At 44.1% G+C, this 20,568-nt stretch overlaps 1 protein-coding gene across 8 annotated transcripts in view; it reads left to right on the forward strand.

The window, feature by feature from the left end:
• Positions 1-40: 40 nt before the first annotated feature.
• The window catches only part of LOC108704623 (gastrula zinc finger protein XlCGF57.1-like), a 37,245-nt gene continuing 16,717 nt past the window's right edge, over positions 41-20,568 (forward strand). The window contains exons 1-5 of one of the 8 annotated variants that reach the window (XM_018241260.2): positions 1,352-1,642; positions 4,567-4,680; positions 5,920-6,033; positions 11,483-11,592; positions 11,666-14,525. In XM_018241260.2, the coding sequence (XP_018096749.1) occupies positions 1,573-1,642; positions 4,567-4,680; positions 5,920-6,033; positions 11,483-11,592; positions 11,666-12,799 (1,542 nt within the window). In that variant the 5' untranslated portion in view covers positions 1,352-1,572 and the 3' untranslated portion in view covers positions 12,800-14,525. The other 7 variants (XM_041566909.1, XM_041566910.1, XM_041566913.1 and 4 more) reach the window with 7 other exon arrangements.

The following is a 20,568-nucleotide window of genomic DNA, read 5'->3' on the forward strand; positions in this document are numbered from 1 at the left end:
CCCCAGAGAGCTGCTTATCTCATTAGTCACAATGTTATCTCAGTGCAGGTGCTGAATGTTCTGGGCTCTCTGCCAAAAAGCCTCTTATTTAATGAACTTGCTGAGACTCTGGATGTTTCTCTGGCATCAGTGCAGGAGATTAAAGATAAACACGGGACATTTTATTCATAATTAGAGACTGAGGGCTGAGCTCTATAACCAGGATTGTTCTGGGAAAAGAGGGGGGTTGGGGGGAAAGCTTTTACCAGCAGCCAGTCCTGCCCATAGCACACGGCAAGTCTTCACTGAACGGAGCAGAGCTGGAAGATTCTATTCCCATAAACTGACTGAACCTTATGCGGAAACTCCGTGAAGAAGTTACAATCTGATATTGTGTCCTATTTTGCCTGTTACTCCTGCACTCACGTCTCCTGCACTCACACCGCCTGCACTTACACCTCCTGCACTTACATCTCCTGCAAGGCCTACTGGGTAAGTGTCTTATTCCTCCTGCTGCTACACTGTCTGTGGGACTGGGGGTTAATCCTGCTGCAGGGACTGATAGAGAGGGGAGACTGGGGCTTAATCCTGCTGCAGGGACTGATAGAGAGGGGAGACTGGGGGTTAATCCTGCTGTAGGGACTGATAGAGAGGGGAGACTGGGGGTTAATCCTGCTGCAGGGACTGATAGAGAGGGGAGACTGGGGCTTAATCCTGCTGCAGGGACTGATAGAGAGGGGAGACTGGGGGTTAATCCTGCTGCAGGGACTGATAGAGAGGGGAGACTGGGGCTTAATCCTGCTGCAGGGGACTGATAGAGAGGGGAGACTGGGGGTTAATCCTGCTGCAGGGACTGATAGAGAGGGGAGACTGGGGGTTAATCCTGCTGCAGGGACTGATAGAGAGGGGAGACTGGGGCTTAATCCTGCTGCAGGGACTGATAGAGAGGGGAGACTGGGGGTTAATCCTGCTGCAGGGACTGATAGAGAGAGGAGACTGGGGGTTAATCCTGCTGCCAGGGACTGATAGAGAGGGGAGACTGGGGGTTAATCCTGCTGCAGGGACTGATAGAGAGGGGAGACTGGGGGTTAATCCTGCTGCAGGGACTGATAGAGAGGGGAGACTGGGGGTTAATCCTGCTGCAGGGACTGATAGAGAGGGGAGACTGGGGTTAATCCTGCTGCAGGGACTGATAGAGAGGGGAGACTGGGGGTTAATCCTGCTGCAGGGACTGATAGAGAGGGGAGACTGGGGGTTAATCCTGCTGCAGGGACTGATAGAGAGGGGAGACTGGGTGAACCTTTTATCTGAGCAGAACATTAGTAACACGGGGCAGAGAATAGTCAGGACACAATACAGTCACATGACTTCAGTCTCCTCCTCCCTCTGAGATCTCTCCTGTGCTCCTCCCCTTACTCAATCAGACTCCTCCCTCTGCTCTGTGTAACTCCTCCTCCTCACAAACGTGCGACTCATTCGCTGGCTCCTCCCACAATATAATCCCTCCCCTTTCTTTATCCACTGTAAACCCCTCCCCGGGCTCAGGAACTTCACACAAACATCTCTGTTGTTCCCGGTTTCCCACAGACCCAAATGGAAATGAGAAAGTATAAAACAGAAGAGAAGTGGGACCCAATGGAGAGCTCAGCACTTACTGATGGGGGTAAGTAGCCAGGGATTAGATTAAGTACAGACACAGCCCGTGAGGAAGTGTCAGGGAATGAGGAACATGTGGAACTTACTGAACAGGAAGTGTTTCCGTGGGGAAGAGATATTGGGGGAGCGGAAGAGCAAAGAAATACAGGAAGTGTCCCAAGCTCAGTGTCTGTGAGTTATTTTGTGGATTTCTCATGGACAAACAGGGTTGAGATGATTCATTTCATGGCACATGTTCTACTGATTGATTATTATACATGACTATAGACATATTATACTTTGGGATTTAACTGTGTGTGTGCTGGAGCTGGGCTAATTAACCACTTCACTGCTGGCAGCAAGAATTCCTTTGATTGGGATTTAACTCTTTTTCTGCTTCTTGCAGTGGTGGGAAGTGTGTGAGATACAGTTGTACAGAGTGAAATGATTGCTGTTGTACAGAGCAGACAAACAATAATCTCAGAGGTACATGGGGATCATTCTGCTCGGGGAGGTACAAGTTGGCTTTTTTATACTGTATTTGTATATTATACACTCTCATACTGATATATATAATGTACCCCCTACTCTCATACTGATATATATAATGTACCCCCTACTCTTATACTGATATATATATAATGTACCCCCTACTCTCATACTGATATATATATAATGTACCCCCTACTCTCATACTGATATATATAATGTACCCCCTACTCTCATACTGATATATATAATGTACCCCCTACTCTCATACTGATATATATATAATGTACCCCCTACTCTCATACTGATATATATATGTACCCCCTACTCTCATACTGATATATATATAATGTACCCCCTACTCTCATACTGATATATATATAATGTACCCCTACTCTCATACTGATATATATATATAATGTACCCCTACTCTCATACTGATATATATATAATGTACCCCCTACTTCATACTGATATATATAATGATGTACCCCCTACTCTCATACTGATATATATATAATGTACCCCCTACTCTCATACTGAATATATATAATGTAGCCCCTACTCTCATACTATATATATATAATGTACCCCTACTCTCATACTGATATATATATAATGTACCCCCTACTCTCATACTGATATATATAATGTACCCCTACTCTCATACTGATATATATATAATGTACCCCTACTCTCATACTGATATATATATAATGTACCCCCTACTCTCATACTGATATATATATAATGTACCCCCTACTCTCATACTGATATATATATAATGTACCCCCTACTCTCATACTGATATATATAATGTACCCCTACTCTCATACTGATATATATATAATGTACCCCCTACTCTCATACTGATATATATAATGTACCCCCTACTCTCATACTGATATATATAATGTACCCCCTACTCTCATACTGATATATATATAATGTACCCCCTACTCTCATACTGATATATATAATGTACCCCCTACTCTCATACTGATATATATATAATGTACCCCCTACTCTCATACTGATATATATAATGTACCCCCTACTGTAATTTATAAAGATATTCTAAGTCACAGAGGCCACAGGCTTTTATACAGGTCACATAACTCTGAGGTGACTTGTGATCTCTTTATAAATTACAGTAGTGGGAACATTATTTATTATAATCTACAGTTTGTGTGAAATGTCTCAGTTTGTGGCCTTCATGTAGTTGTACAAAATGCTACACTTTGTTTTGTGTTTACTTGTGTCTGCTGCTATTTCTTCCCCTTATGTGTGTTCACCTTATTTCATTTTGTTTCTTGAGTTTCCCTGTAGTCCCTTGTTCTTATCTTTATTAGTATTCCTTCAGTTGTGTTCAGCTTGATGTAATTGTACCTGCCAGGGGGTGACGTTATCAGACGGAGGGTGTGAGGAGTGAGGCAGGGACAGAGAGAAGACATGGAGGAGGAGGAGGAGGAGGGGAGCAGAACAGGAGAGAGAGGGATGTTGAGTCAGACTTGTCATGTGGGAGGGGGAGTGAGATCGACATGAAATGCTGAGAGACTGGAGGGGCATCATGGGAGGGGAGAGAGAGACTGAGGGGCCCGTAGCTGAGGAGTGAGCAGTGTGAAATAAGACTGTAAGTCACATGAGAGGGGGGAGACAAATCGAGGGAACATACTGACGTAGAAACGGCCCCTTTATAAGGATATAATTTACAGTCTGGTCTCATAGCAAATTGACCAAACTGTAGATTATAGATAGTGTAGAGTCTGAGGATTCTCTGTGATTAGACTGTTGTGTTTTCTCTCAGCCCTTAGTGACAGAGAGTGAGGTGAGATCAGAACATGGGACTGGGAGTGTCTGACACTATTATCTAATGCCAGTGAGAAGCACCAGTTTATTATGGCAGCTCTGCACAACTGACAGTTAATCGTGCCAGTGTTGTCATAATACGACAGCTGTCAGGGAGTTCCCATTAAGAAAATACCTCTGACCTTGCATGCGCAGGGGTGGGCTTACATGGACAGGGTGCTATTGCATGGGCAGGGGAGGGCTGGAACTAGGGGAAATCCCTTTGCTATTACTGAGCATTTCAGACTGAGGGGCATGTTTACTAACATTGGAGATAAATATCTGGAGAGATTTCTGGAGATGTTGCCCATAGCAACCAATGGTGAGATACACCAGTCTTGGAACCAACTTTTGTAGGCTTAATGTAGTGGTATGTGTGGTTTTATGTTAATCCTATTGTGGCCCTGTGCTGTGAGTTTCTTATATTTTAATGACCCACTGAAGCCTAAGATGTACCTCACTAGTAGCAACAGTTTTTAATGTCCATGGTAACAGGTTTTGGGTGGAACCCATGGGCTTAACTAGTTACACCAAAAGAGCAGAATGAGTGGTGGCTATCACATGTGTGGCCTCATAGCCAACTTCATATTGTGGGTTTGTGTTCCTTGCTGTCAGGTTCTCCAGAGATGGAAACAAGGAGGTTAGAGGGGAAATGGGAGAATGAAGAGCCGGACACTGAGGATCCTCTGGACACAATAAAGAGGGAAATGGATCCTGATTCTTTAGAGGGTGAGTAACGTTTGTGTAGGACACAGACCATCTGGTTACACACAACTTCACTGGAGGGACACTATGTGAACTTCCAGGAATAAATGTGTATCTGTGTTTTATACAGACACAGCTTATTGGAAAGAAACCATGTGACTCCTAAGAACCATTTCCCAACTTCTTTACAGCAGCCTCTCCATAAAGGAGAAATTTTAAGCAAAAAAAACAATGTACCAGTGCATTTTACTCTTTTAGATATAGAAAGAATTTGCTTGAAATGGCAGTGTTTCTGGTTACTTTATTGTAAATCTATTCCACTTTCTGGGGGATACACCGAATCCAGGATTCGGTTCGGTATTCGACCAGGATTCGGCCGAACCGAATCCTAATTTGCATATGCAAATTGTGGTCGGGGAGGGAGATTTCGTGACTTATCACAAAACAAGGAAGTAAAAAAAAAGTTTCCCCCTTTCCACACTTAATTTACATATGCAAATTAGGGTTCGGGTTCGGTATTCGGCCGAATCTTTAGTGAAGGATTCGGGGGTTCAGCCGAATCCAAAATAGTGGATTCGGTGCATCCATACTTTCTGTTCACTGAATTGTCTGGCTGTGCCAGGGAGCCGGTGACACTCCACACACAGCACTGTAGCACAGGAACCAATCGGCAACTCAGCTGACCTGATAGGGAACTGAATTATTTGGTTGTGTGACTGCAGGGCTGTGATTGGCTGTCCCCCTCCTACTGTGCTTCTGGCAGGGACAGTTAGGACACACCCTCCCATCATTGGAAACACACCGTGAGATCTATAAGGAGCTCCAATAAAGGGGCTATTTTTAAAGATATACATTTTTAGCACAGTGTGAAACCAACACCATAAAGTATTCATTATTTCCTACAAAATTAGGGGTTTTTCTTCCTATATGTCTCCTTTGACTTGTTCCACTATAATATAATGGCAGGGCTAGATTTGTGCCCTATCTGCACACCCACCCACATACCACCCTAGTAGCAACATGTCCGTCAGTTCTGCTGTCATGGTCCAACCCGAGTATTTGCGGTGAGTCGGAGCGGTTAATATATCTTCTTCGTTTACTATGAACTCCAACCCGAGTATAACAGGTTTTGAGTGGAACCCGTGTGCTTAACTAGTCATGTCAGACATAAATATTGGCAAGAGTGTTATATGAGTGTTGGTTCTCACATGAGCAGGTCTCATAGACAACTTCATATTGTGGGTTTGTGTTCCTGGCCGTCAGGTTCTCCAGAGACGGAACCAATGTGGTTGGAAGTGAAAGTGAAGAATGAAGAGTCAGACACTGAAGATCCTGTGACCACAATAAAGATAGAGATGGATTCTGATTCTTTAGAGGGTGAGTAATGTTTCTGTAGGACACACATCTTCTGGTTTATTGGATGGACAAGTAGAGCTAAATGAAAATAATCTTTATGTCCCCTTTGACATGAGCTCATTTAGTTTGACTTGTATGAAAAGCAGCATAAATCTGAATTTCCAGGAATATAAATCTGTTTCTTTATACACATATACCCGATTCCTCAGATTGGAAAGAAACCATGTTACTCATTAGAACCATTTCCCACCTCCTCTTTACAGTGTCATGCCTCCTCTCCCTCAACTTGTTCCATTATAAAGTGATGGGGGGCTGGGATCACTTTTTGAGCTGAAGGAATAGGGGTGGGTAACTTGTCCCTGGAGCACAGAGAGACTGACAGTTTTCCTTCATATTTCTATAAGTTTAGGTTGTTTTTGCATCTCTTCTATATAAGCCCAAATAATTAAGTTCATATCAAATAGATCCCCATCTTAATCAGTTGGGTTATTTACTGTATATACTTTCCCTTTAAGCAACTATACCATTTTTTGACACCACACAAATGTGTGGTGGAAGGGAGTAGTGTTGTTTAACTATATATCTCTCACTGCAGACAATCCAGATATTAAACTTAAACACATTTATTTTAACCATACACAAATTTATTAAGCAGAGGTAGTAGTACTCATGTAGTAGAGCATTGTTATAGAGCAGGGATTCCCAAAATTTTTTGACCTGTGAGCCACATTCAAATATAAAAAGAGTTGAGGAGCAACTTGATCATGAATAATGTCCATAGAGATGTCAAAATATGGGCTGTGATTAGCTATTTGCTAGGCCTGTGTGGACTGGCAGCCTACTGGCAGGACACCTGGTTTTTATACAACTAAAAGTCTGGAATTCAAAAATTAGCACCAGCTTTGAGTCCACTGGGAGCAACATCCAAGCGGTTAATGAGCAACATGTTACTTGATGGTTGGGGATCCCTGTCATAGAGTGTTTGGGTTGCAGTGATAATTATCCCCAGATTAAATCACACTGACACCACTATGGAGATACTCTTTAGTGATTGTTGTTCACTTTCACTATAAATTGTTTGTAGTCCAAGTCTCCTTCCAAACTGTGATCTCTTCATTAACAATCATTATCTCCTGGGAGAGATACCTCCAATCTATTCTCTCCTAGAGTTACCTGTAGTATGACAGCAGCTTGCCTACCTCTATCTACATACCTCATGATATTTGGGGAGCCTCCAGGCACCATCACCCCCCCGTCCAGCAGATGCAAGTCAAAGAGGAAAAGCCATGTGCTCCCACTTTCAATATTAAACGTAGACAGAAAATAGTCACTACCTCCCTGACCCAATAGGAAATGCTGTCCTACCCAGGTTATATGTAATAGGACTGTCATAGCCATTTGGGGATTTTCAAAACCAATGGGTCCCCTCTGACATGCAGGAGGGTCTGCCCCATGTGACACAAATTACATGTGAAACACTCTCTAGAATTAAGCAAAGCTCACAGTGGTCTTCATTCCAGGAATTGTCTCTCCCTGGGCCTAACCACTTGAGACCCCATACTGGGGGACTTGTCACCATAGGGTACTAACCATTCCTGGTCTCCTCATTGGCCCATCTAGCTACTCAACTAACTACCCTGATTCTGCCCCTTACTCAAGCTAGTAGATAACGTCTTAATACTTACTGTACCTTCCTCTGCCCAAACCCTTCAGCACACAACCTACTCCAGCAGGTGGGGACTAAAAGAAAGTGGATTCCCCTTTGCGGATTCCTCTTTTTTTAAATTGGGTAAATGTTTGCTGTATTTTCTCTCTCTTAAGATGTTTCACTAGTCATCCAACCGACTCAAGTCAAAAAGACTTATACAAGATCTTATTGGAGTTTATTAAAAATAATAAACACCTCATCCTGGGTATGGAGAGCACAGAAGAGTCAGCTCCTCTGGTCAGGACACACATTTGAAGACATAAACATTCACATTCTGGACAAAGAGGAGGACTGGTTCAAACGTGGGGTTAAAGAAGCCATATATGTAAAATCAGAAAAACCATGTTTGAACAGAGACTGGTGGGGAGGGTGACATCTCTTATCTGCCACATACAAAGCTGATTGGTGCCTCTCCCTGGAAGGTTTCCAATCATGTTAATACAATCAACACTTTGCCTCTATGAGCTCTCTGCCCACATGCTGCTTATGCTCCACAGATTATGCCAATGGGAGTAAAATTATTGGAGTAAGATTCCAGGGTATTTAACTCCAAAAAGATCTTGTACAAGTCACATTTATTACATTACCATAAGTGTTTCTTCACATAGTAAAGAAAAGGTTAAACTTTCTGACCATAAAACATACCTACCTTCCAGAAGACCCCAGACCAAATAGGTAGGACCTACAATTTTGGCTCATCCCCATTTAGAGTATAGAAAGTTGATGCTGAGGATGGGCTGAAATTCATTCTAGTGCCAACCTCCCTATAATAATGGGATGAGTCAAAGGCTGTGGGGAGACACCAATATCAATGAACCAATATTTTCACTGAGTACACGCAGATTTAGGTACAGCCTTCTGAGGCTGATGATATAAGACTAAACTAACATGCTAACCTCAACGTTGGCATTTTTTGGCTAGTGTTTCATAGTATAGAGTGAATCATGCACTAATTTAGGGATAACATTTAGGAATAACCTCAAGAAGCAAGAGCATGTCTCTAGAGAAGGCAATTCATACAGTTGCCTTGGGTTGGGGAAAGGTTCCAGAATTATGTATGACTGACCCCAAAATAATATCTCCTTCTGTAACCACTTTGGTTATATTGAGTGAGAACCTCTCATAAAGGCTTAAAGTGGCACTGGAATGTTAAATTATTTTCATACATTTTCCACTGATCTGGCCAAAATGTTCATAATTTTTGCCCGAAATGCAAGGTTTTTTTATTTGCCTCAGATCATTTTGGAATATGAAACTGCTAGGGTGCTTGATATGTGCCTATTCAGCATGCAGGGTCATACATCTTCCACCTAATTTTGTCTTTCTTTTGATGTCCGGCTAGTCTTTAAGTTCTAAATCAGATGCAATGAGGCTCAGGACAGTGAATACCAAGATATATCTGGAAGCCACGATTTCCTGTCCAGTAAATTCAAGAGTCACTACCTATGTACTGGGTTAGATCTTTATGGGACTGTTTTGTTATTGTTCCTGGCAAGAAGTGGATCTATCATAATATACAAGAAAGTATATGGTGCGTTACTGAGTGGCAGGAGAATTCTCTAGTGTCTGGCAATTTCTTATGGCAGACATATATAAAATCATGTCAGGGTCCTAACAGCTGAGTAGCAATGCACAGTTCATCAGAGCTGTATTTAAACTCTCTTCACCTTCTGAGGCTCCTTACTTATTCTTACTCCTGATTCTCCAGTGGTTTCATACTACTCCTTCACCAGTGTCTTCTGTACTGAGAGTATACTGTATGGCGAGCTGTAAGGATGGCCCATCCCAGCAGTTGAGTTTTAAGAGCTTTCTACTGGGGAGAAGTCTGATTTAGAGACATTGGGGTATATTTATCAAAAAGTGAAGTTAGAGATCGCCACAGTACTCTAGAGTGAAATTCCGCCACTCTCCATTCATTTCGATGGCATTATTAAAAGAGTATTTATCAATGGGTGAAAGTTCATCCTTTGATAAATACACCTTTCAAAGGACTGGGGCAATCTTTAACTTCACTTTTTGATAAAAAAAAAACCATATACCCCATTATCTCAACAGACCATTGCTCTCACATGACCCTGTTCAGGAACTTCAAGGAGGCCACAAAACCATTCGGTCCAGACCTAGGACTTTCCTCCTGTCCATCAGCCTGTAAATTCAGCATCCAATTCAGATGCAGCCTCATCTACTGTGCTTCCTGAACCTGGGGTTCTCTTGTCCCATAATGTTTTTAGGGGGCCATAAACAGTTTTGTGCTAACTTGAACGGTTGCAGGCTGTTGTCCTTCTTAAAACCTTGAACTAATGCTGAGTAGAAGACATTCCTCTTGGAGAATGTTAGTCTTGGGCTCACTGATAACAGATAAGTACTACTACTATAATTTATATAAACAAGCTGCTGTGTAGCCATGGAGGCAGCCATTCAAGCACAGGATACACAGTAGATATCAGATAAGTACTACTATAGTTTATATAAACAAGCTTCTGTGTAGCCATGGGGGCAGCCATTCAAGCACAGGATACACAGTAGATAACAGATAAGTACTACTATAGTTTATATAAACAAGCTGCTGTGTAGCCATGGGGGCAGCCATTCAAGCACAGGATACACAGTAGATAACAGATAAGTACTACTATAGTTTATATAAACAAGCTGCTGTGTAGCCATGGGGGCAGCCATTCAAGCACAGGATACACAGTAGATAACAGATAAGTACTACTATAGTTTATATAAACAAGCTGCTGTGTAGCCATGGGGGCAGCCATTCAAGCACAGGATAGACAGTAGATAACAGATAAGTACTCCTATAGTTTATATAAACAAGCTGCTGTGTAGCCATGGGGGCAGCCATTCAAGCACAGGATACACAGTAGATAACAGATAAGTACTAATATAGTTTATATAAACAAGCTGCTGTGTAGCCATGGGGGCAGCCATTCAAGCACAGGATACACAGTAGATAACAGATAAGTACTACTATAGTTTATATAAACAAGCTGCTGTGTAGCCATGGGGGCAGCCATTCAAGCACAGGATACACAGTAGATAACAGATAAGTACTACTATAGTTTATATAAACAAGCTGCTGTGTAGCCATGGGGGCAGCCATTCAAGCTAGGGATACATAGTAGATAACAGACAAACCTATTCTTAGGAGTAGTTATTTTTTTGGGCTTTATGAATAGTTGAAAGAGAACTGGCAAGAGTTGGTTTAGGGGACCTGATTCTCTTGAAGAACTTTTTCAGACCTTTGTTTAAGAGACAGACCTTCTGACTCTCTTTTCAAGCTTCTTTGTCACACTCAAGGCTGCTACACCAGTTTATCGTCCCTTCAATGAACATGAACCTGTGCAGCTCGGGTTGGTTAAGCTGAAGCCCAGAGGAGCATTTACAGAAAAGATGTTGTGTAACATTTGCCGTTACCGAGACTCTGCTGGTCACCTTATGAAAACCTTCCCAGTTAATCTAGATGGTAAACCTGTTCCTTGCACGGTCCAGCACATGGTTAACTTGTAATTTTTCAATGCCCAGGTTTTCCCCAAGTGGGGAAGAATTTACTGTATGTGTTTAGTGACAGCAATCCTTGTATCTAATGCTCACAACCAGGTAGAAAACTTTGTGTTTAATAAATTGCATTTGCAAAGGATTTCTGCCAGGCCCTGATCTTCTCTCTTTTTATTTATGAAAATAACTAGAATCTCAGCCTGGTTGCTGTTGCTCCTCTCATTTTATTCCAGTTTTTGGAATCTGTCTTCTATTTTTCAGGTTACTGCTCAACGGACACAGAGTTAAAAGAAGAGGAAAGTGAAAATCTGGCAGCCAGTGGTCTCTCCTATACACAGGACAATGAGCCATCACAACCAAAGAACCAGATGGTGAGTGAAACTATATTAGTGCATTCATTGTGGGCAGAACCTCGTTACTAATATACTTATGTTTTGTCATCAGCTGATCCACCAGACTGTTTACCCTGATTCATCAAAGAATTTACACACAGACTGTGGAGAACATATTCAAAATGATAGTTTTGCCTCCGTCAAGAAAGTCTGTAAAGAGAAGAAGTCTGAAGATTCCTCACGTCCAAAATTTAAAAGAGAGAGGAAGACTTACACTTGTAGAGAATGCGGCAAAGTATTCCCTCAAAAAAACAAACTTATCAGACACTATAGAACCCACACAGGAGAGAAACCTTTCTCTTGTACAGAATGTGGGAAAGAATTTGCTGATAAAGGCATCCTTGTCAATCACCTTAGAACCCACACAGGAGAGAGACCTTATTCTTGTACAGAATGCGAGAAAGAATTCTATAGTCAGAGCCAACTCCGCGCACACCAGAGAATCCACACAGGAGTGAAACCTTACTCTTGTACAGAATGTGGCAAGCAATTTACCCAAAAAAACATGCTTTCCAGACACCTGAGAACCCATTCAGGGGAGAAATGTTTCCCTTGTACACAATGTGGGAAGCTATTTTCTCATAAAAGTACCCTTTCCTTACACCAGAGATTCCACACAGGGGAGAAACTGTTCCCTTGTACATATTGTGGGAAGGAATTCACTCTTAAAGGCTCCCGTGACTCACACCAGAGAACCCACACAGGAGAGAAACCTTTCTCTTGTACAGAATGTGGGAAAGAATTCTTTCAAGAAAGCAGCCTCCTCTCACACCAGAGAACCCACACAGGAGAGAAACCTTTCTTTTGTGAAGAATGTGGGAAGAGCTTCACTACTAAAAGATACCTTTGCATACACCAGAAAACCCACACAGGGGAGAAATGTGCCTCGTGTGCAGAATGTGGGAAAGAATTTGCACGGAAAGGTTACCTTGTCTTACACCAGAGAATCCACACAGGGGAGAAACTTTTCTCTTGTACATATTGTGGCAAAGAATTTTCTCAAAAGACTTATCTGACCTTACACGAGAGAACCCACACAGGGGAGAAACCTTACACTTGTAGAGTATGTGGTAGAGGATTCGCTCAAAAAAGTCCCCTTGTCTCACATGAGAAAACCCACATAGGGGAGAAACCTTTCATACCTACTGAATGTGGTAGAGCATTTGAGCACCAAGTGAACCTTTAGAAACATCAGTGAAGCCACAAAGGCGAGAACATGTTAATTTCTACAGAATGTGGGGAAGAATTCTTTCTAAAGAACCATCTTTCCTCACACCACGAAATCCAAAGAAATAGTGACTGATACGTGAAATGTTGCCCAATAGTCAGATTTAAGGGCAAAATATTGCAGAATGTTTTGGCCACTTGGGACCTTTGACTGGTGCTAATCACAACCAGAGACACATCATATGATTTACTTTTAGCAACCTTCTAGTATTTCACTTGTTCATGTTAAGTGCAAGTTAGATCAGGTTTCTGATGGTGGGACTGGCAAGTAAAACTCCCCTCTCCATCTGTCACTACTTCCCATGAGGCTATGGGAGATGCGCTAGTTAAACTGAAAGCAATGGAGACGGATGGACCTCAACTGTTCAACGGTTGCTTTGGTGATTGATCTGACTAGTGCATGTCCCACAGCTCTGTAGCACTATACAGACAGTATTTGGGGGTGCCTTTTCCAAATGTTCTCACCAATAAACCACTGCTGCATGTGACTCCTCACCTCAGCTGCGCTTTTTGCAGAGAGGTCTCAAAGCAGAACTATAACTCTTAAAGATACACTTTCATCATTCATCCTATTTGTTCTTCAACAAGAATAGTTGTTGTACTGAAGAAATAAAGTAGAAGACGGTGCTTCCATGGTACACAAAATATTATTGTCACAATATCAAATGGGCATAACTCACACCACGTGTGTCTGTCCCAAGTTTACCAGGCTTCACCGTGTGCTCCAAGGAATATCATTGTCTATCCCTGAGCCATTCCAACTGGAGTTTCTATTGTTTAGTGAATGTCACTGGGCGAACTTCCCCCAAACTACAATTTCCATGTTGGAGCCAAAAACTGCTCTTACTGGATCATGTTGTCTTTCTTACATTCATGTAGTGAGCTATAACTGGAGTTGACTGTCCCTAACTGAAGACCTTATTCATAGAGTTCCTTTGTTCACATAATCAGAGTGGTTAAACAAGCAAAACTGCCTATACTGCAACCCAATAATTTAGGGTGGTTTCAGGCATTCAAGTTAGTGAAAATGCTAAAAAATAAAAAAAAAACTGCCCCATTTTCTTGTACAGTAAAGGATATTGGGACATGGCTTTCCTTGGAGCTGAATGTCAGTGTGTCTATAGAGCTCCGTACACCATACCCAGATCCAGTGATAACCAGCACAGTTAAAGATGGGGAAAATTAAGGAAAGACTACTGGGGAGAAGGCAATCCATGACACAAACCAAGCTAAAGCTATTTTTCTTTAAAAACAAACCAACCTCATGCAGTCCAAGATGGCGCCCGCAAAGCGGAAACCTGCTTCCAAAAAGCAGGTTTCTCAAAGACTGGAGAAGGTTTTTGCGTTGCAGAGATCAATCAAATTCAGAAATGATTCATATTGTTAAATATCGACATAGTAGCAGAATAGTAGCCAAGAAGGAGACATGCTGTTTTGCTATAATGTGACGAGTATCAGCAGGAGAAACAATAGCTTATCTGAAAGCAGTTCTGTTGTGTAGTGCTGGATCCTTCTACAAGTTCAGAATCAGACACAATGCATTGAGATGGCTCCCACACTCCGATATTGCAGTTAAAAAAAATACATTTGTTGGGTTCAGGAATAAAATTCCATATGGTTTTCAGTGAATTGTTTGTAATCTAAACAGTGTAATTTAGAAATAAAAACTATACTAGTTACTGGTTTCTGTGCTGCCATGTAGTAATTATGTGTATTAATTACTAATCAGCCTTATATTGTGACATTTCTATTCTATGTGTACTGTATATTGTGAGTGGCTCCCTAAGCTCAGTAAGTGACAGCAGCACAGAGCATGTGAATCAGTGAATCAGCAGAAAAGAAGATGGGGAGCTACTGGGGCATCTTTGGAGACACAGATCTTTACTGCTAAAGGGCTGTGGTTGCCTTGGGCTGGTACAGAAGCACAAAACAACATCTACAATATTTCTAGCTACTTCTTTAGTTACACTTTAGTTCTCCTTTAAAATAACATGACTTTTGGCCACATGGAAAACTATACCTTCAGCATAAATGTGCATCTATATCAACAAACTCTGGTGCACGAACTCTGCTGAAGTGACTCGCCACTACTCACCACAAGTGGAGTTTTTAATTGTTAAATGTCGGCCTTTCTATCTGCTGAGGGAATTTACTGCAGTACTAGTGGTAGCTGTGTACTTGCCGCCTAGCTCAAATGTTAACCTGGCGCAAGGAGAGCTGTACGAGGCAATCAGCAAGCTTCAAACAACACACCCGGACGGATTTATCGTTGTTACTGGCGATTTCAACCACGTGAACCTGAAGTCAGTGCTTCCCAAATTCTTTCAACATGTGAACTTTGCTACAAGGGGAGAGAACTGTTTGGACAAAGTCTACACGAACGTGCGCGGCGCCTACAAAGCCTTTGTGCGCGCCCACATAGGTTTCCCCCGACCACCGGACAGTGATGTTATCACCCTCATACACATCGCTGCTCAAACGCACAAAACCAGCCAGAAAAACAATCACAGTCTGGCCGAGTGGAGCTGTGGAAGCACTTCAGGACTGTTTCGACTGCACAGATTGGAACATGTTCAGGGAGGCTGCTACCCACAATGGCTCCATCAACTTGGAGGAGTACACAGACTCTGTGACCTGCTACATCAACAAATGCATAGAGGATGTTACCGTCTCCAAAACTGTCACCACGAGAGCCAACGAAAAACCATTGTTTACAGCAAAGGTTCGTGCACGGCTAAGCGAGAGAGATGCCGCTTTCCAATCAGGGGACAGAGTTGATCTTAAAATAGCCAGGGCCAATCTCTCTCGAACCATCCGACAAGCAAAGCAGGAGTACACACTGAAGATTCAAAATCATTTCGACAACTCAAGAGACTCACGCAACTTATGGCAAGGCATTCAGGCTGTCACACAGTACAAGCCTGCGCAGAGCAGCAGCGACGAAGATGCCACACCCCCAGAGGAACTGAACAAGTTCTACGCATGGTTTGACGCGCTACAAAGAGCCGGTGAGGAAAGCCACGCCTCCTCTCACTGACCAAGTCATCTGTCAACCCACGGCCGACGTGAGGCGAACCTTAACCAAGGTCAATCCACGAAAGGCTGCCGGACCAGACACCATTCCTGGTCGTGTGCTCGGGGACTCTGCTGATCAGCTGGCTGACGTCTTCACTGACATTTTCAACACATGGCTAAGCCAGATGATCATCACCACATGCTTCAAGTCCACCACCATCATTCCAGTGTCAAAGAAATCTTCAGTAACCTGCCTGAATGACTACAGCCCTGTTGCACTAACCCGGTCATCATGAAATGCTTCGAGAGACTGGAGCACCCTCTCCAGCTCACTGGACCCACTACAATTTGCATATCGGCCAAACAGGTCAACTGAGGATGCCATATCTTCTGCACTCCACCTCTCACTAGCTCATCTGGACAAGAAAGACAGTCATGTGAGAATGCTGCTTATAGACTTTAGCTCAGCATTCAATACCATCATCCCTCAAAAGCTGACTGGGAAACTAAGAGAGCTGGGATTCAGCACCTCTTTGTGCAATTGGATCTTGGACTTTCTGTCACAGAGGTTTCAGTCTGTTCGTATCGGCAACAAGGTTTCCAGCACCATCAGATTGAGCACAGGAGCTCCTCAAGGATGTGTCCTCAGCCCGTTGTTGTGCACATTGCTGACGCATGACTGCACAACTAGACACAGCTCAAACCACATCATCAAGTTCGCTGATGACACAACTGTGGTGGGGCTCATCAGTCACAACGACGAGTCGGGGTACAGAGATGAGGTTCAGCAGCTGGTGGTCTGGTGCAGTGAGAACAACCTGTCACTGAATGTGAATAAAACGAAAGAGATGATCGTCGACTTCAGGAGAACTCTCCCTGCTCACACCCCACTCAACATCAACGGCTCCACAGTAGAGACCGTAAAGAACACCAAATTCCTGGGAGTCCACATCTCTAATGACCTCACCTGGACCACCAACACCGCCTCCATCACCATAAAGGCTCAGCAGCGTCTTCACTTCCTAAGACGACAAACGGGCCAGCCTTCTGCCTCCCACCCTCACAGTGTTCTACAGGGGCACCATAGAGAGCGTCCTGACGAGCTGTATCTCCATCTGGTACAGAAGTGTCAGCTCTGCTGACCGGAAAAGTCTACAGGGGACTGTCGGAGCAGCTGGCAACATCATTGGAGCGGCTCTTCCATCACTGCAGGACATTGTCCACCAGCGCTGTGTAAGAAAGGCCTCCTGCACTGGACTCCACACTCCCCTCACACGGACTGTTCACGCTGCTCCCATCCGGCAGACGCTTTTGCAGTATTAAAGGCCGAACAACCAGGCGAAAGCTTTTTTCCACAAGTGATCAGACTCCTCAACTCACTGCCTGTCCTCCCACTACATTCCAGACACACCTGAACTGTGAACTGAACTTTGTGATCTGTTCATTTATTTGCACAATTCTAAAGGTTTACACTTGTATATATCCTATTTCTGCCAATATATTGCACATTTCATGTTTACATATTTATTGTGTATTTTTAAGTGCCTTTTTGTGATATGTACCCGCTGAAGCCACGTCGTCTCGTCTCACTGTATATTCGTATACTGCTGAGATGACAAAGTTTACTTTGACTTTTGACTTTGAAATACATAACCAACAGTTTATATCATAACAAGTGGTCTATTAAAGAATCATACCAAACTGGAATATCGATATCAGTAAATATTGGCCTTTTCTATCTTCTTAACTTGAGCCCCATTTTGTGATGTTCTCAGTGCTGCCTCAGAGATCACCTGACAGGAAGTGATGCAGCTCTAACTGTAACAGGAAGTGTGGGAGACAGCTCTGTCTATTCATTGGCTCATGTGACCTAACACGTATGTGTGCCCTTGGTTTGTTTGTGTGCACCGTGAATCCTAGGGAGCGGCCCTTAATAATTAAAATGGAAATTTTCTATTTGGGATTAACTGGCATATTCTATTAAAATAGTAGATATTTATAATAATGCTGTGGTGTTTTGCATATGGGATGTTTAATGTAATATATTTTATAGAGACTTATTTTATTCAGGGGCTGTTTCCTATATTGCACCCCCCCCCCCCCCAGATGCTACATGTGCACATTCCATCCCCCCAGTAAATCCCACTGCACTGCTCATCCAAACATCGGTTGTTGCTGAACTACAAATCCCAGAATAATGTAACAAATAGTAAAGGTGGAGGAATGCTGGGAGCTGTAGTCCAGCAACATCAGGGTTGTTTTGCTAAAGCAAAAAACTTTCCCCCAAATCTCCAGAGGCAGTTTGGGATTATTACACAAAGGGAGATGATGGGAAAAGCTTCAGATACAAAGCCGGGGGCTTCATACAAAGTAGAGAATTTCATTTTCCAGGTTACAAGTTGAAGGAAGATTTTCTCCATCCGGTAAAAAGAAATCTCACTAAAGAATCGAACTTGGTGTAACTGCACTAAATCTGTTTCTGGCAACTCCCCCACTCCCTGCAACCTTATCTGTGCAACTCCCCCACTCCCTGCAACCTTATCTGTGCAACTCCTCCACTCCCTGCAACCTTATCTGTGCAACTCCCCCACTCCCTGCAACCTTATCTGTGCATCTCCCCCACTCCCTGCAACCTTATCTGTGCATCTCCCCCACTCCCTGCAACCTTATCTGTGCATCTCCCCCACTCCCTGCAACCTTATCTGTGCATCTCCCCCACTCCCTGCAACCTTATCTGTGCATCTCCCCCACTCCCTGCAACCTTATCTGTGAAACTCTTCCACTCCCTGCAACCTTATCTGTGCATCTCCCCCACTCCCTGCAACCTTATCTGTGAAACTCTTCCACTCCCTGCAACCTTATCTGTGCATCTCCCCCACTCCCTGCAACCTTATCTGTGAAACTCTTCCACTCCCTGCAACCTTATCTGTGCATCTCCCCCACTCCCTGCAACCTTATCTGTGCATCTCCTCCACTCCCTGCAACCTTATCTGTGCATCTCCCCCACTCCCTGCAACCTTATCTGTGCATCTCCCCCACTCCCTGCAACCTTATCTGTGCATCTCCCCCACTCCCTGCAACCTTATCTGTGCATCTCCCCCACTCCCTGCAACCTTATCTGTGAAACTCTTCCACTCCCTGCAACCTTATCTGTGCATCTCCCCCACTCCCTGCAACCTTATCTGTGAAACTCTTCCACTCCCTGCAACCTTATCTGTGCATCTCCCCCACTCCCTGCAACCTTATCTGTGCATCTCCCCCACTCCCTGCAACCTTATCTGTGAAACTCTTCCACTCCCTGCAACCTTATCTGTGCATCTCCCCCACTCCCTGCAACCTTATCTGTGCAACTCCTCCACTCCCTGCAACCTTATCTGTGCAACTCCTCCACTCCCTGCAACCTTATCTGTGCATCTCCCCACTCCCTGCAACCTTATCTGTGCATCTCCCCCACTCCCTGCAACCTTATCTGTGCAACTCCCCCACTCCCTGCAGCCTTATCTGTGCATCTCCTCCACTCCCTGCAACCTTATCTGTGCAAATCCTCCACTCCCTGCAACCTTATCTGTGCAACTCCCTCACTCCCTGCAACCTTATCTGTGCAAATCCTCCACTCCCTGCAACCTTATCTGTGCAACTCCCTCACTCCCTGCAACCTTATCTGTGCAAATCCTCCACTCCCTGCAACTTTATCTGTGCAACTCCCTCACTCCCTGCAACCTTATCTGTGCATCTCCCCCACTTCCTGCAACCTTATCTGTGCAACTCCCTCACTCCCTGCAACCTTATCTGTGCAACTCCCTCACTCCCTGCAACCTTATCTGTGCAAATCCTCTACTCCCTGCAACCTTATCTGTGCATCTCCCCCACTCCCTGCAACCTTATCTGTGCAACTCCCTCACTCCCTGCAACCTTATCTGTGCAAATCCTCCACTCCCTGCAACCTTATCTGTGCAACTCCCTGCAACCTTATCTGTGCAACTCCCTGCAACCTTATCTGTGCAACTCCCTCACTCCCTGCAACCTTATCTGTGCAACTCCCTCACTCCCTGCAACCTTATCTGTGCAACTCCCTCACTCCCTGCAACCTTATCTGTGCAACTCCTCCACTCCCTGCAACCTTATCTGTGCAACTCCCCCACTCCCTGCAACCTTATCTGTGCATCTCCTCCACTCCCTGCAACCTTATCTGTGCATCTCCCCCACTCCTTGCAACTTTATCTGTGCAAATCCTCCACTCCCTGCAACCTTATCTGTGCAACTCCCCCACTCCCTGCAACCTTATCTGTGCATCTCCCCCACTCCTTGCAACTTTATCTGTGCAAATCCTCCACTCCCTGCAACCTTATCTGTGCAACTCCCCCACTCCCTGCAACCTTATCTGTGCAACTCCCCCACTCCCTGCAACCTTATCTGTGCAACTCCCCCACTCCCTGCAACCTTATCTGTGCAACTCCCCCACTCCCTGCAACCTTATCTGTGCAACTCCCCCACTCCCTGCAACCTTATCTGTGCAACTCCCCCACTCCCTGCAACCTTATCTGTGCAACTCCCCCACTCCCTGCAACCTTATCTGTGCAACTCCCCCACTCCCTGCAACCTTATCTGTGCAACTCCCCCACTCCCTGCAACCTTATCTGTGCAACTCCCCCACTCCCTGCAACCTTATCTGTGCAACTCCCCCACTCCCTGCAACCTTATCTGTGCAACTCC

The sequence above is a fragment of the Xenopus laevis genome, chromosome 6L, assembly GCF_017654675.1.
Source record: "Xenopus laevis strain J_2021 chromosome 6L, Xenopus_laevis_v10.1, whole genome shotgun sequence".
Classification (NCBI taxonomy): Eukaryota; Metazoa; Chordata; class Amphibia; order Anura; family Pipidae; genus Xenopus; species Xenopus laevis.